The 15,170-nt window shown below is 37.0% G+C and overlaps 2 protein-coding genes across 3 annotated transcripts; one reads left to right on the plus strand and one right to left on the minus strand.

Moving 5' to 3' along the window:
• Positions 1-345: 345 nt before the first annotated feature.
• Hdc (histidine decarboxylase) lies at positions 346-8,055 on the plus strand. 2 transcript variants are annotated; one of them, XM_011309763.1, is made up of 16 exons: positions 346-415; positions 1,972-2,004; positions 2,806-3,092; positions 3,319-3,573; positions 3,644-3,787; positions 4,330-4,396; positions 4,662-4,824; positions 5,017-5,087; positions 5,152-5,171; positions 5,367-5,465; positions 5,554-5,774; positions 6,017-6,126; positions 6,199-6,369; positions 6,446-6,522; positions 6,640-6,766; positions 6,956-8,055. In XM_011309763.1, the coding sequence occupies exons 2-16, from the start codon at positions 1,977-1,979 to the stop codon at positions 7,228-7,230; spliced, it is 2,115 nt and encodes a 704-aa protein (XP_011308065.1). In that variant the 5' UTR covers positions 346-415; positions 1,972-1,976; the 3' UTR covers positions 7,231-8,055. The 2 variants fall into 2 exon arrangements, with proteins under 2 accessions (XP_011308065.1, XP_011308066.1); XM_011309764.1 differs by lacking the exon at positions 346-415 and having other exon boundaries at positions 1,733-2,004; positions 6,986-8,055.
• On the minus strand, positions 7,390-14,516 carry qvr (protein quiver). The gene is made up of 6 exons (XM_011309762.1): positions 14,432-14,516; positions 13,697-13,955; positions 12,768-12,928; positions 12,163-12,210; positions 11,896-12,042; positions 7,390-11,602 (listed from the first exon to the last, which is right to left on the minus strand). Exons 3-6 carry the CDS (start codon positions 12,790-12,792, stop codon positions 11,364-11,366), a joined length of 459 nt encoding a protein of 152 aa, XP_011308064.1. The 5' UTR covers positions 12,793-12,928; positions 13,697-13,955; positions 14,432-14,516; the 3' UTR covers positions 7,390-11,363.
• Positions 14,517-15,170: the final 654 nt, after the last annotated feature.

The following is a 15,170-nucleotide window of genomic DNA, read 5'->3' on the forward strand; positions in this document are numbered from 1 at the left end:
CTGCTGAGCCCGTCCGATTTCGTCACCCCACGTAGAACAACCCCTAGATTTGGAGAACACCCTGAATGAGTACCTAATATTAGAAACAATAAAACAACAGACAAACTGATTTGTCCCCGATTGAATCGACATCTCCATTATCGTCGACTAAATCACAGCATTCGCAAGATGAGAGAAAAGCACACAACGAAAGACAAATCCCCTGATTCCCAGAGGATCGTAAAATGTCTTCAGGATGCTCCTCGAGGACGACGCCTGCGCGATTTTATCTCTACGGTTTCCTATATAAATGCCGCCACTTGTTGAGCAAAGTCCATACCTCTACAACACCGTGGGTATCATTCCTTCAACACCGTCCACCATTCAGACAGTCCATCCAAGTTCATCATCTCAAGAAGAAGTGCATTCCAAAAAAGTGAGTAAAATCTCCTCCAATAACTCCATCCCCCGCAATCCTCCCAAGACATAAAAAATAATTACTGCCACCGAAGTCGCATAATTCTATAGTAATCATGATAAATTCATAATTCAAATTAAAAGCTCTCATACGGTTGGGTAAAATTGATGGGCTTTATTCCGTCAGACGCCCGCGCTTTTTTCTACTTGAAAACGAATTTGCAACAAGTGGAAAATTTTCTCGTTCGAATGGTGAAAAGCCAAGGGGAAATGAGAAAAGTCGGAAGCGGACGTGCAGGACGGCCGAGCTTTTAATAATATCGACTGTCTTTCCGAAGAACCATCATCATTTTTTTTTTTTTTTATAATCCGAGAGACAGACTTGAATGTCAGGCCATTTCAATCGTCATTTTTTACGATAATTCCGCGGGGTTTCGCGCGCAAGATTGAGGTGAAATTTATTTGAGGGGTAATTAAGGATTTCACGTGGGGAATAGTGGAGTTGCGTGTTGGGGGAATTCGATTAAGGGACTGGACTCGGGATTTTGTAACTTTACGGAATTTCGGTGGGTTAGACATCCCCTGGTGTTCGGAGTTTGTGATCCCGTGTCATACGAATCCGCTGACAACACTACATAATTTATTAAAATTCCTCTTATATTTAATTGCACGACTAAATCGCGAATTTCTGGGAAATAATTTTCCAACTGAATTACCTGAGAATTTTCCCGAGTATTTATCACGGATTTATTTTTGAAAATCGGTAATAGAACTTGCGGGAAAATTTCTTCATTCTCTCATATTCAATTCTCTCATCAAGATATCCATTAAAAAATTATCGCACAACCACTCGTTTGCGAAATAATTTAAAAAAAACGTAATAATTTCGTTGAAAATGAAAATGACATCCGGATAAATTGGAAACCCCGAATAAAACGAATCCCTGAATAAGCGCGTGATAACGTAACCCTCACTTGTACGTCTTCCTGGGAAATATTGCCACCGGTAATTCGTTGGGACACGTCATTATCAATGACGTGAATTTTCCGGGCGTTCGTCATTTCCCCGAAGCCCATTAGATTTCCCACATAAGGCGCGCAATCTCGATGATAACCCGGGCGATAAATCTCAAATTGTCGAGAGTTGTAACCGATGACCGGAAGGGACCAGTGGAAAAATTAAGTTCTAGGCCTCGTGACATTAGCCTAATGGGCTCTGAAGAACAATAACGGATCAATGTATGAAACCGTAGAAAATCATCGGCCCATGAAGCGTCGGCCCACGTCGATTCCTCCCCTCATCACCTTTTGCCACAACTCTCATTCGCACATTCGCCCTCGTGACGATCACCTCAGAGGTACACTCACAAATTTACCCGATTTATCACTGAAACGCGGATAAAACCGCGACTATTTTTGACACATGCGTGTAAAAAGGTGCGACAGAAATTTTGAAATTTGGGTACTGTGAGATCAATTGGAAAAAGTCCGTTGTTCTCATCGCAGCGGCTCGAAAAATTCTATCTCCACTATTATCCAAATCGATTTTCTCAATCGAACTGAACGATTGTTCCAGATAAAATGAACCTCGAGGAATATCGCAGACACGGTAAGTCTATCTATTATCGTTATCTATTTATTTATATATTCATTTATTTCAATTATACATTATTTATCCCCCGATCTACCCACATTTTTCATTCCTGTGTGAATCATTTATCGTACAACCCTGAGACCCGCTAGATTGTTCGAGGAAAGTCTAACGTTTTGTCGTGGAAATAGAGAAAAATATAAAAAGTGTAGGAGAATTTTTCTCTATTCACGTCAAGGAATTCCAGACGTAGGCGATTTCCCTTAATCCCTTAATACTAAAAAATCCCATTGAATTTGGGGATTTATTTGATTTTATCGCTTCATTTCTACGCAATTGGATGAAACGACTGGAGAAAAGTGAGTCAATAAAGGAACGAGGGGGACCAACGACAGTTACCAATTTTATGACAATAGATATCGCTCCTGATTTGCATATCATTTGGATTTCCGTGACAATTTTCCCATTCGATTCAATTTGAAAACAGATGTGATTCAATAAATATTTGACTATTTACCCCCCAAAAAATCCAGTATTTCAATTTATCCCATTTCATCCCTCAATCTCTCTCGACTCCACAATAATAAATAAAGTCGTGTATTCAATGACATCCCCCAGATAAACAATTCAATAGAATTTCACCCACTATCCAAACCTTTTCTCAAATGACCGAAATTTATTGGACTCCAATATCACTCTGGAAATAGTCTTCAGCTTCTGAACCAGTGGCCATTGTCTCCGGGTTGTTTCAGGAGTTCAATTGTATTTCTTTCAATTCGCGGAGTGATTAATTCTTTTATTGTCAATTGTTTGAAAAAGGCAAGGAAATGGTGGATTATATTGCGGACTACCTCGAGACAATCAGATCGAGACGAGTGTATCCAGCTGTGTCACCTGGATATCTCAGGAACATTCTGCCAGTGTCGGCACCGGTGGATGGTGAACCGTGGGAGAATATTTTTGAGGACATTGAGAGATGCATTATGCCAGGTGTCACACATTGGCAGAGTCCCCACATGCACGCGTATTTTCCAGCTCTCAATTCACCAGCGAGTCTCATTGCTGACATGCTTGCTGATGCTATCAATTGTCTGGGGTTTACCTGGGTAATTCACTAAATATTCCTTTCACCCTCCACTAATTTATCTGCCTAATTACCCCGCAAAAAATGCCCTTAACATTAAATAAAAATTGAATTATTAATAATTATTCGTTGATGCATCATGAATTTTTTCTGTTCTCCATTTCCAGTGGAATGGAAATTTTATTGTACATGATATTTAATGAAAAAAAAATAAATTCTCGAAATGAAATAATTGGAAATGAATTCAGGCTTCGAGTCCAGCCTGTACAGAGCTGGAGACAATCGTGATGAATTGGCTCGGTAAAATGATCGGTTTGCCTGATGATTTTTTGCATCGACCTGGAGGATCTGGTGGAGGTGTCATTCAGACGACAGCCAGTGAAGCAACACTGGTATGTCTCCTGGCAGCAAGGACCAGAGCCATCAGAGCTATTCAGGAGAGTGAGCCTGATCGATCACCGGCTGAAATAAATTCACGACTCGTTGCTTATTGCTCGGATCAGGTGATTAATTCATAGAAATCGCAATGGCAGTTTTTTGAAATAATATTCGGTATTGATGGAATTATTTCAGGCGCACTCGAGTGTTGAGAAAGCTGGACTCATTGGATTGGTGCAGATGAGGTACATCGAGGCTGATGACGAACTCAGTATGAGGGGAGATGTCCTGATAGAGGCCCTAGACAAGGATCGAAAAGCCGGTCTTGTCCCTTTTTTCGTGAGTCCCAATTTTCCACCACTTCACATAATTCTATATTCACTCATTAAATTTTTTCTCAATTCCATTTTTTCGGATATTTTATTTCAAGTAATAATTCAACTTGGAATTCTCGAAATTCCAATGCAATGAAAAATTGATTTTAATAATAATTAATAATTTATTAGAATAAATAGAGCAATTGATGTCGTTCGTGCAATTATTGAAATTTGTATTAATTGATATTAAAGGTCTTAAGAATAGAAAATACAGTACCCGATGTACATGAGATACTCGTAAAAGTATTGAAAAAAATAATTACGCATTGTTTGCAATAGCAGACAATTAATTGGTGATAAGAGGTGGGCAGACAAGCTTCTTACTCTCAAGCATCGGAGTACCAATTCTCCACAATTAGTGTAATAGGGAATGTTGAGAGGTCGGTAATGAGTCCCACAGGGACTCAAAATAATCTTCCCCAAGTCCTGAAAAAATAGAGACAATCCTGGCATTCGTTTCACTGAAACTCTCCGAGTAATTGACGATTTTTGTTCGTCTCATAGGTATGCGCAACCCTGGGAACGACAGGCGCCTGCTCCTTCGATAATCTTGAAGAAATCGGACCGATTTGTGAGTATCTAATAAAACTGGATTTCATATCAATAATTAAAAACTGATTTACCCCGTTCCTTTTATCTTGATAAAATTAAATAGAAGATATAATAAATAATTAATAATAATAAATAATTGTTGAAAATTAGTTGTATCGGTTGTTGAATGAGAATTTTACAATTGTTCGGTTAAACTTCCGAAAGATCCTAACACATTGTAATTTTTGGTTGACCGATGGAGACATTAACCTCTTGAATGACTGTACCATTTTCTCCATCACCAGGTGAACGGAATTGCCTATGGTTACACATCGATGCAGCATATGCAGGTAGTGCTTTTGTCTGTCCCGAATTTCGCGGTTGGTTACGCGGTGTCGAGTACGCGGATTCCCTGGCCTTCAATCCAAGCAAATGGCTGATGGTACACTTCGACTGCACAGCCATGTGGTAAAATCTCATTGTTACATCTCAATATCTCCCAGAAGCCGCAAGATCTCTCTTCAAATTTTCTGACAACCCATAAAACTCGATTCGGGCGGATGCCAATGCGCCGTTATGTCTTTTTGTCTCCTCACAATTTCCGGAATTATTCCAACGGTTTCTGAATCGTCTTTAAAGATGAGGGATTATTATTTCCAGGGTGAAGAGCAGTCAGGCACTCCATCGGACTTTCAATGTTGATCCTCTCTATCTCAAGCACGAAAATTCGGGTAAACCATCGAAATTATTTCTAACTGCGAGAATTTTATTCATCAATTGCAATTTTAATTCCAGGTCTTGCCATTGACTACATGGTGAGCCCCTTTATTTCAAATTTCAATATTTTTCATTAATGAATAATCATTTATTCCGACAAACGCCGAGAGATACTGAATTTTTCATTCAATTTATTTTATTTACTTCGTCTATCATCCAATAAAAATAATTTTCGTGATAATCCTCTGCGTATTTTTTTTTTAATAATATATTCATGAATAATTTTCATCCAGCACTGGCAAATTCCATTGTCCAAGAGATTCAGAGCCCTCAAGCTCTGGTTCGTAATCAGAAATTACGGAATCACTGGACTGCAGAAGCATATCCGTGAGGTAATTAATTTTGTTAATTAAAATTATTAATTTTTCGCTCACCGGGTGATTGAGAATTTGGGAATCGATTTTTTTGGGGGTATTCCAGGGAGTTCGTTTAGCCCAGAAATTCGAAGCCCTCGTTATCGGTGACTCTCGATTCGAAATTCCTGCCAAGAGACACCTGGGGATGGTGGTGTTTCGACTCCGTGGAGAGAATTCGTTAACTGAGAAGTTACTGAAGAAGATGAACACCAGAGGAAAGGTGCATTGCGTTCCTGCAGCTCTTCATGGAAAATACGTTATCAGATTCACTGTCACATCTACGAAGTGAGTCCCCTCAATTAATCATCAATTTTCATTAAACCAGAGTCCAACGTGTCGCTTCAAAACTGAAAAATCATTCTACTCTGTCAATTCTCAATAGAATTAATTATTCACTTGTCAGTAAAATGATTAATTGAGCACTACACAATTTTCTCCAATTGTCTCTCCAATCTCAGTATTATATATTCGAATTAATTCCCATTCATTTAATTCATTGAATTCATTCATTCGTTCAATTTCTGAAGCACTACAAATGAAGATATCCTTCGAGACTGGGGAGAAATAAAAACAACAGCCAGTGAAATCCTGGCGTCAACCAGTGGATCACCTGTCAGGGTGAAAGTCTCTTTAGCAGGTAGACCTGATTCCTTTCTTCCCTTGATTCTGTTAATCACCCACGAATAATTAAATAATAATTACATAACAGAGACTCGTCAGAAAAATGAAAATTTCGGATCTAGTCTTCTCCTCGCTAATTCCCCGATGTCTCCCAAAATCGTCAACGGAAGTTTTGCCGCTATTTATGATACAGCTGATGTTTTCAACGATTGCATGAAAACATTCGGACAATTGCGACTCGAACCTAGTGACAGTCCGGGTGAGCACAAAAATTCAACCCAATTATTTCCTTCGGAATTTGAAATTAATTATTGATAATTATCGATATGTTTCAGCGATGAGGCGACGTATCAGAGGGATTTTAATGTCTGGCAAGCAATTTTCCTTGGACTCTCGGATGGATCTCGTTCAAGTACGAATATAATCAATCAAGTAGTTAATCTGAATGGAAAATGTTAATGAAAGAAAAATAGTTTATTGGATTAAATAATATTGGGGTGAGAGTGAAGTCATGGGAATTTATTTTCAGGGATATGCATCGTGTGGACGTCATTACGCAGAACCGACAAAGAATTCTCCACTAATTGAAGATGAAGATGCAAATGGAAAGTCCGAGTCGACCCTCAGCATCGATAAATCCAGTATTACCATAGACGGTGAGGCTCAACAGTAATGTAACTTGAATCCTCCCAGATAATTATTTTCTCCAGTATCTAGTTGATTTGCAAACAATTCCCTGCCAAGATAGATTAGAAAGCTCGTTAGTGAGAAATTCTGTAGCTCTATCAGTAGCTTCAGTATAGAAAAATGGAGGAAACAGTGAAAATATCATTCGAAAAATCCAGGCTCTTACGATAATTCATCATCGATATCAGGCTCGGAGCTCTCAGTTGATGATACCCCATTAGTCGATAACAGGATGACACTGGTGCGAGGAGTCAACGGAGTTGTCAGTAATGATGAGTTTATTCTGGATAAAGGATTCCCAAAGAGTGAGACAATCGGGGGAATTAGCAATTTAACAGCAACGAGTGTCAGCAATTTGTCTCATTCTGATAATGAGATTCGTGGAGTCATCGGTAATGTCTGCGCCAAATGCGGACACATCAAAGATCACTAGAAAAATATCTGACGAATGCCAAAAAAAAGTCAAAGACAAGGGAAAAAATTAGTATTAGAAAAGAGAATGCAATTAAACGATAAGGAAAAGCCAGTGATTAAAAATTGTCTCTTGAACGCATCGATGTCGAAGGATAAATAAAAAAAAAATTCCTTAAACTATTTGAAATGATGGTTTTTAATGTTCAGACGATCAATAAAGTACAAATATCAGTTGGAGACTTAGATTTTAATGTGATCGATGATATGACATGATTTCTACAATTAATCTTTCCTCTTTATCACAAATCATTCAGTTATCCCTCTCTTTTGCTCGCACTCCTCTTTGATTTCTATCCTAATGATATCCCCAAATGTTAATTAAATCGCGTGAACGTGAGCACAATTTTACGTACAACTATGATATTTCATTGTTCCGCGATTAATACAGTATTTTTCATTCCACTCGTACGTGTTAACATCATTTCGGTAACCTAATTACCCATTATAAATAATCTTTAACATTCATAACAACGTCGTATATCATTCTTCAATAATTATGAGTTAATATCAATCGTAATTGGATATCAATCTGCGGTGATCGCAGTTGATCATAAAATTGTAGCAAGTGTAGCTAGAAATGATCATAAATTCGACTGTTGAAGAAATCGCTGAATTAATTACTGGAATTTGATTGAAATATCTTGAGAACTCTGGAGAATTCAGATAAAATTCTTCAACAGTGACTCGGCGGTGTGAAATTCTCTCCATGAATAATTAATAACAATCTGAATTTATTGTTAAAATTCACGAGAATCGGGCGTAATTTATCTACGCGACATCTCAAGAGCAAAATCTAAGAAATAATCCGTGCATGTCGACATGATCCCACCGTTCCAATAATTTCAAATGAATTTCCACAAAAGGCCACGTAAAAATTAAAATTCAATAAAAAAAACCAAAAAATTTTCGTAATTCCCGGGCGAGATGTCAACCGTAAAAAATCCACAAAGAATAAAAACTCTCTCCCTTCACTCCAATTGATAAATTCTGAGATAAAAAATTCAAAAGTCAGTCAAAATAAATTAGACATTTAGCATTTTTTGTTCGATAATAAAATAGAGATTATTTTCTTCATCGATTTGTTGATAAAAATAAAAGCAATTAACGATTCGAAATAGTGAATTACCGGTCGATGTGCACGGTGATACCGTCTGGATGCTGCAACAACGACATTAATCGCTTTTTACAAAATAATTACAGCATAAAACGATGGATAGGGGGAGATGTGCAGCGTCCAACGTCTCGACACTCAATGTGGGTGCAACATAGATCATATAATGATATACATTGAGAGATTGAAAGGTAAAAAACATGTCATTGTTTACATAATGCGGAATCAATTACCTCGCTTTCACATTATCGTCAATCTCATTAATATAGAATATATTAAATATGTATAGATTTTCATATAAAAAGCGCTCTTGCTCGGCTGCCAACACCCAAGGAGATGTCTCACGACAATTAATTTTTTTTTTATCCATTTTTATTTCTCTACCTCACATGGCACGTGGAATTCGACTGCGAGGCCAGATCACCAATCAAACAAATACCACATTATTTTTATTTTAAATAAGAAACGTTAAAGAAGATATAAAATTCACTGCAAAAAGGAATCGCCTCTGCCGGACAAGTGCGTGCAGAAAAATCCGAAGATTTTAAAATGTAAATGAAAATATTTAAACATTCACAGGTGCCAATTGAATTATCTTGGTGATAATCAACCTATTCAGCAGAAGTTGTCGTTTTTTAAGTGTCAAACTTATTTTATAATCTAAAAATCCAACGAATCGATCCACGCGAATTTAACTATCGAGACTAAGGCACTTGCGTCACGCGTGGTGTTTCCGGATATTTCAAGTTGAATCCTCACAATATTCACTGTCTCAATAAAAATAAATAATTCAATGAAAATGGGTGAATGTTTGGTGATAATTGTGGGAATAATTGGGTAAATTGGAAAATGGCCTCGCAGACGCGCGTGCAAAAATGAATAAATGACACGACATGAGCCGCATGGCTTGCCAAAAGAACCTCGGCGGGTTTATTTTTTTTTAATGAACCGGGTGGCGCGAAGTTTGTTTGGCAAAAGGCTCTTTGTAAAAAAAAGCCTTTCTGTGAGGATGTGCGCGTTCAGCTCGAGCCTCCAGCATCATCCAGATCATCATCAGCCATTGGTATCCTGCATGTCGTTGGGTGCTTGGAGGACAGGAGCTGAAGGCCCACGGTGCATTATCTTCGATTTTCTTAAATTATTTTTCGTCAGGGTGGAAGGTGGGGTTGCAGCAACTCATTCCAATCCACGATGATTGAGTGAAATAATCATATTCACGGTAATTATGATTTTTATCAATTGTAATGATACGTCAATGTCATGGATTACTAGACCCCATGGAATAATTCGGGACCTTGGATTATTTGTATTATTTATATTTGTCACGTGAGATCGGAACGAGCAGCTGGAGATTGGAAGAATAATAAACCGAAACGGAAATTGTTATTAAAATATCATGCAACCGTGCAGTGCCGGTGCTGTGAGACCTGAACTCGGAACAATTCGATCAATCTTCTATCAATTTACCATCAGTCTTCACCATCTGGAAGCTCCACAAGTCCAACTCGTATACGTTCGAAGGTCAGCCTCATTGGGTGAATGCAAATATTTAAAATAACATGCACAGAGAAAAAAATTGGGTAACAATTACCGATAACTCCACCAAATGATTTTCCAATATCAAGAATTCAATAAATTCGGATGATTATTTTAATTCAGTAATTCATCCCCAATTTTATTCTCCACCAGCGAAATCGATTTTTTAAATAATCCCTCGGCGATCGAGAAAAAATCACGTGAAATAACTTCAACACGTCAATTATTAAGCATGAACTAAAACATAAGCGTGAATGAACGGTAGAGGTAATGGATCTAAATGAACAGAAATCGATAACAAGTATTGATAAAAACATTGACATTCAGGGAGGGGAGAGTGTGATTAATGATTATCGATAATTCGTGAGTTCAATTGAGTGGTATTGAATATTTGAGAAGATGTTGTTCATTCATCCGTCTCTCCCCAACTGAAATGCAAGAACCCCTCGGATATTGAAGCATCTTCACAATCATAAATTTCTACCTAATTAATTATCTATCTACTCGTTATGATGCCGAGACTCTTCAACTAGAAGCAGTTCAATGAATGACGTTTAAAATTTATCTAAAATTTGTTTCACAGAAACTGAATAATTATTCCAATATCAGAGGACAAATCAGCTTCCAGTTGTCGATTCTCATATCGAAATAAAAAAACAAGTGGTGGGCATGCCACTAAAACACACTGTGATGATGCCCTCAAGCATCTAACACTCAATAATTTCTCGTTCGTGAGAAATCCACATTGGAAAATATCTAGGAATGCGAGTAATTTAGGATAAATCTAATCTCAAACATGTGCACTGTTAGAAATTTTTCATTTGATTGAATAAAATCTAGGCTTCAGCAATAATTTTTTTCTCAAAACCTCAACTGCCTCTCAGCACGGAAATATAAATTAATCAATCAGTTGAGTTAAAAAAATAATTAGTTATTATACTCAGTAATTTTCGAACAGTGCAATAAATTCAAACTACACCTCTCACTAAAACACGTGATAGCAGTGAAATCATTAACGCCCATGCCCTCGTAATCACTTGTCTAATTGCATAAAATTTTCTTAATTATCATAAAATCATTGATGAAGGATGCTGCTTGTCCCGGACTGTCCCAGGGTCCCATACATTATTAATTATTGTTCTCTCAATTATTTGAACATCAGAGTGACTAAACACTGGAGTCTCCTCCTCTGATTTCATCCCGATCATTTCAAAAGCAATTATTGACGAATAATTATCCCCGGATGCTGGCCACAATCGTCTCTCGATTGCAATTAAATTGCAATGGATATTATCTCAAGAAATATTCCCCCCTTTGAAGGTGAAAAAAAATTCGGTGATTATTCCTGAGGACGAGGTGTGACCAGCGGGTCTAGAATCTATCGGGATCTCTACGGGAAAATAAAAATGTACAAACGATCAAGTGTGGTTGACAAACGGTGATAATCACAGTGACCTACTAAGCAAGCCTGGACTCTTCAGGATTGAATTGATAATTAGGATTGTTGATAGGATGAGCAGAAGTGGGGCATTGGAACACGTGGATTGGGATACCCGATTGCACATATCTTCCTCACAGAAGCACATGTGACCAGTGCCGGTACTTTCCATCATGCACACGTGGTCGACCATAAATAAGTTTATTTGCAGTTGGGATGTGCAAGTTCTCCGGACACTCTCGTAGGCTGTAACATATTATTATTTTTTCTCAAATTATTTATATTTATTCACTTATCAACAATTTCAAGAATTTCCATTTTGTTATTTCATTTATCCAAAATTTAATTAGCATTTTATTAATATGATTCATTTATTTTTTTTTAATAAACAATCTCCCAATCTCCCACGTGATGAGAGAATACGATTGGGAGCAGATTTTTTAATTATTGTTTGGGGAAATTTGAGGATTTTTTAATAGAATAATGATTTTTTTATGTTAAACAATGATAAATCGGTTGAATTGAATTTAAAAACTCACGTGATCTCTGATTTCTGACCATTTTGACGCAGCAGCCATTGCAGGTCATGAGAGGGGGCTGATCCCTAGGAAGTGCCGTATAATTAAAAGGGTCTTTGCACCTTAAATCAGTCCACGAGTCGCACTCGTAGCAGTAGACTGATCTCGCTGTCGTGAAAGTACAATAAAAATCATTGGGTAAATTTTTAAACCGGTGTAAAATAGAAAAATGTGGAAAACTCTCACGGAATGAATCTCGTAACACAGATATTTATAGTGACAACTCACTTTGACACTCGGCATGACAGACGTTGGCAACCGCTAGTAAAATTGCCACTGAAAAATATGTGATTTCACTTCAGAAGGATTTCGTTTACGATTCACATCATTTTGGATCTGTTGATTTGTCAACTCATAGGAATTTTATCTACTCTAATCGTCTAATGTAACTACAGAAATCATGTGGATGTAACAATTTCGTTCGAATGATGGAAGAAATTTTTCATCGTTTCGATTTCTCTAACGACTCACCATTCGGTGGGGTTTCCCCCTCGAGAGCTCGCCCTTTTCTCCAAATTATTATTAACATTTGCAAATAATATATTTCTACCCACTACATTTTTCGATTCATGAATCTATTTTCTAAATATATATTATTATTACACAGAATTTTTATTCTAAATCTGCTATTCACTCGATTGTTCAAAAATTTCATGAATTATCGACGAAAATAAAATTCAATCCATTCAATTATTTATTAATATTATTATTATTGTAGAATTAATTGCTATTTCTCTTCTCTTTCAAAGAGAGGGATTTCATTCTCTGATTAATGACCCAGCAGTAATGAATTCAGTGGGAGAAATAATAAATCACAAACCGTAAATGCCCACCTGTTATCATGTAATCGGCTCCCATGATGGATTCACCTACAAGATGTCATCAAACGATTCTCGCACCTTCAACCCTTCATGTTGACCCACAACAGAAGTTGACATACACCCCCTGTCACGTGGACTCGACCAAATATAAATTTGATCGTCTCGGGTGGATCCTGAAACAATTGTGTCATCACATGATTCGAGAGATAAATATTTTCAGATAAAAAAAAATTCAAAAAGAAACGAAATTCATCAGGAATAATTCATTAATTCCCTGTCAGAGCTAGGGTATTGTTTCTAAGGACTTGTATTCCCCCAACCCTCGCCATTTTCCCGATCTGGGTCAATGGTATGTCATTCACTGTCAAGTGGAATTTTTAACGCAGCGAATCACTCAAATGCTGGCATAATAATCATAATGAAGGCTTCATTACATAAATGCCTAAAATTAGACGGAGGGAATTGCCCCAATTAAATCAATCAATTGTAATTGTTACCCCAGTAATATACCAGACAAATGGAGAATAACGGAAAATAGCCAAAAATTTCGGGATTTCAATGTTTCCAAAAATTTTCAAAATTCCCTGAGAAATAATAAAAAACGAGGAAATTCATAGGAATTTCCACAATTTTCCGAAGTAATTGCAAATTGAATTGAAAATTCTGATTATAATTAATTGAATATCCATTATTAATTTATTATTAATCATTCAGACGAATTCAAAATAAAATTCAAAATATTTCTTGACTAATTTGAGAAAAAAAAATGTAAATATGACAGAGTGAGTAAAAAAAAGTGTTAAAAATGGTGGATGGGATTCCTTAATAAAAAAGAAACCGAAGAAAATGTTGAAAATTCATCTAGATCACCTGACCTACCCCAATCAGCTTGACCCAGGGGCACTTTTCTGGCTTGACCATTGCACAACACTCGGAATTACCTTATTAAATAAACAATTATCCAGACAACAGGTTCCTCATGAAAACCCTCGTCAATCACAATATTCTGAATAATCCAGGAGAAAGGCCGGATAAATTAGCAGGTAGCACATGTCCAGTGTCCAGGGGAATTAAAATCCTCCGATGACTGGAGAAATTCCGGCCGAGACATTTCAGCCACTCGAGCCTATCCCCAAGTACTTCATGTTTATTAATTCCGGGGAAGTCCCTCAAAGCAATCCGAGAAGTCACTCAACACCTCTGGAATAATTCGATTACAAGCGAATGATCATCTAAAAAACCACCCCCTCTTCATATTTTTAACAACCACTATTCCCTGTCTCCTCAACAATCGTATCGATTACAATTGCAATTATAATCAACACGATAATTGATAAACAGAAATAAAAATCATCTGATTCAATAAATCCGTCAGTAATTTGTTATTGTATCACATTAATCGATCGCGTTTTTCAGGACTCCTGCATTGCTGATAAATAAGTCAACTCTGAATAATTAATTCGGGTCAAGACGTCATGCGAAAGTTATTATCGATAAGAACAGTAGTGTGTAAATAAATGAGATTCTCTCAAGTGAGATAATAAGAATGACAGATTGATGTGAATTAGCAGGGGATCGGGATTATTCAAATAATCGAATTTTTTTCAGTTATCTTTGATTGATAATTTTAATGTTAATTAATGATTTCCGGATTGTTTCGTCTTTTTGGCACCCACGTTAGGGGAGATCAGGCCGACGAGGAGTTCACTCACTGCACTGTCCCTGCGGATCACTATCAGTTTGACTCTTTGAACAGTTGCTACTGTGGGTACAGAATATTGCGATTGCGCCATGTGGAGATTGAGAATTTTGCCTTTGGTGGGTAACACCTGAGCCATGGGATCAATAATGATTTTGCTGCATACCGCGGGGAAATTCTGCGCACGCGTCCGACAGAATTGACAACGAATTTTTTTTTTCACCGAAGGGTGGAGGTGTCATTGCACCCGGGGAGGATCCAAAGGGGTGCAGAATATTCTCATAATATTCTTGAAACTATATATCCAATTTCAATAATTTTTTCCACTCCATTGGTTTATTTCTCTGGCATAAATTCACTTGACAAATTCAATGTTTTCTCGATTCAATCAAATAAATTAATTGTTATTTCGAAATATAATAATTATCATATAATTGATAATTATCATTGCAATTTGTGTAATATAGTAATTATTTATCATTTATTTCTCAGCGTGGAGATTCTGTGGAATTTTATTTCAGTATGTGAGGAAAGAAAAATCGGGAATAATTGCGTTGCGAAGAATTGATAAGTGGAACATATCACGACAGCTTGAAAAGAATCGATTACTCATTGCTAACGGCCTGTCACGTGTTGGATTCGATTAAATAAATGCGATAATTCCGATTGAAGGTCTAGGTAAATTCGGTTGTAACAGAAATGATGAAAAAATGATT

Source organism: Fopius arisanus, unplaced genomic scaffold (assembly GCF_000806365.1).
Source record: "Fopius arisanus strain USDA-PBARC FA_bdor unplaced genomic scaffold, ASM80636v1 scaffold00070, whole genome shotgun sequence".
Lineage (NCBI taxonomy): Eukaryota > Metazoa > Arthropoda > Insecta > Hymenoptera > Braconidae > Fopius > Fopius arisanus.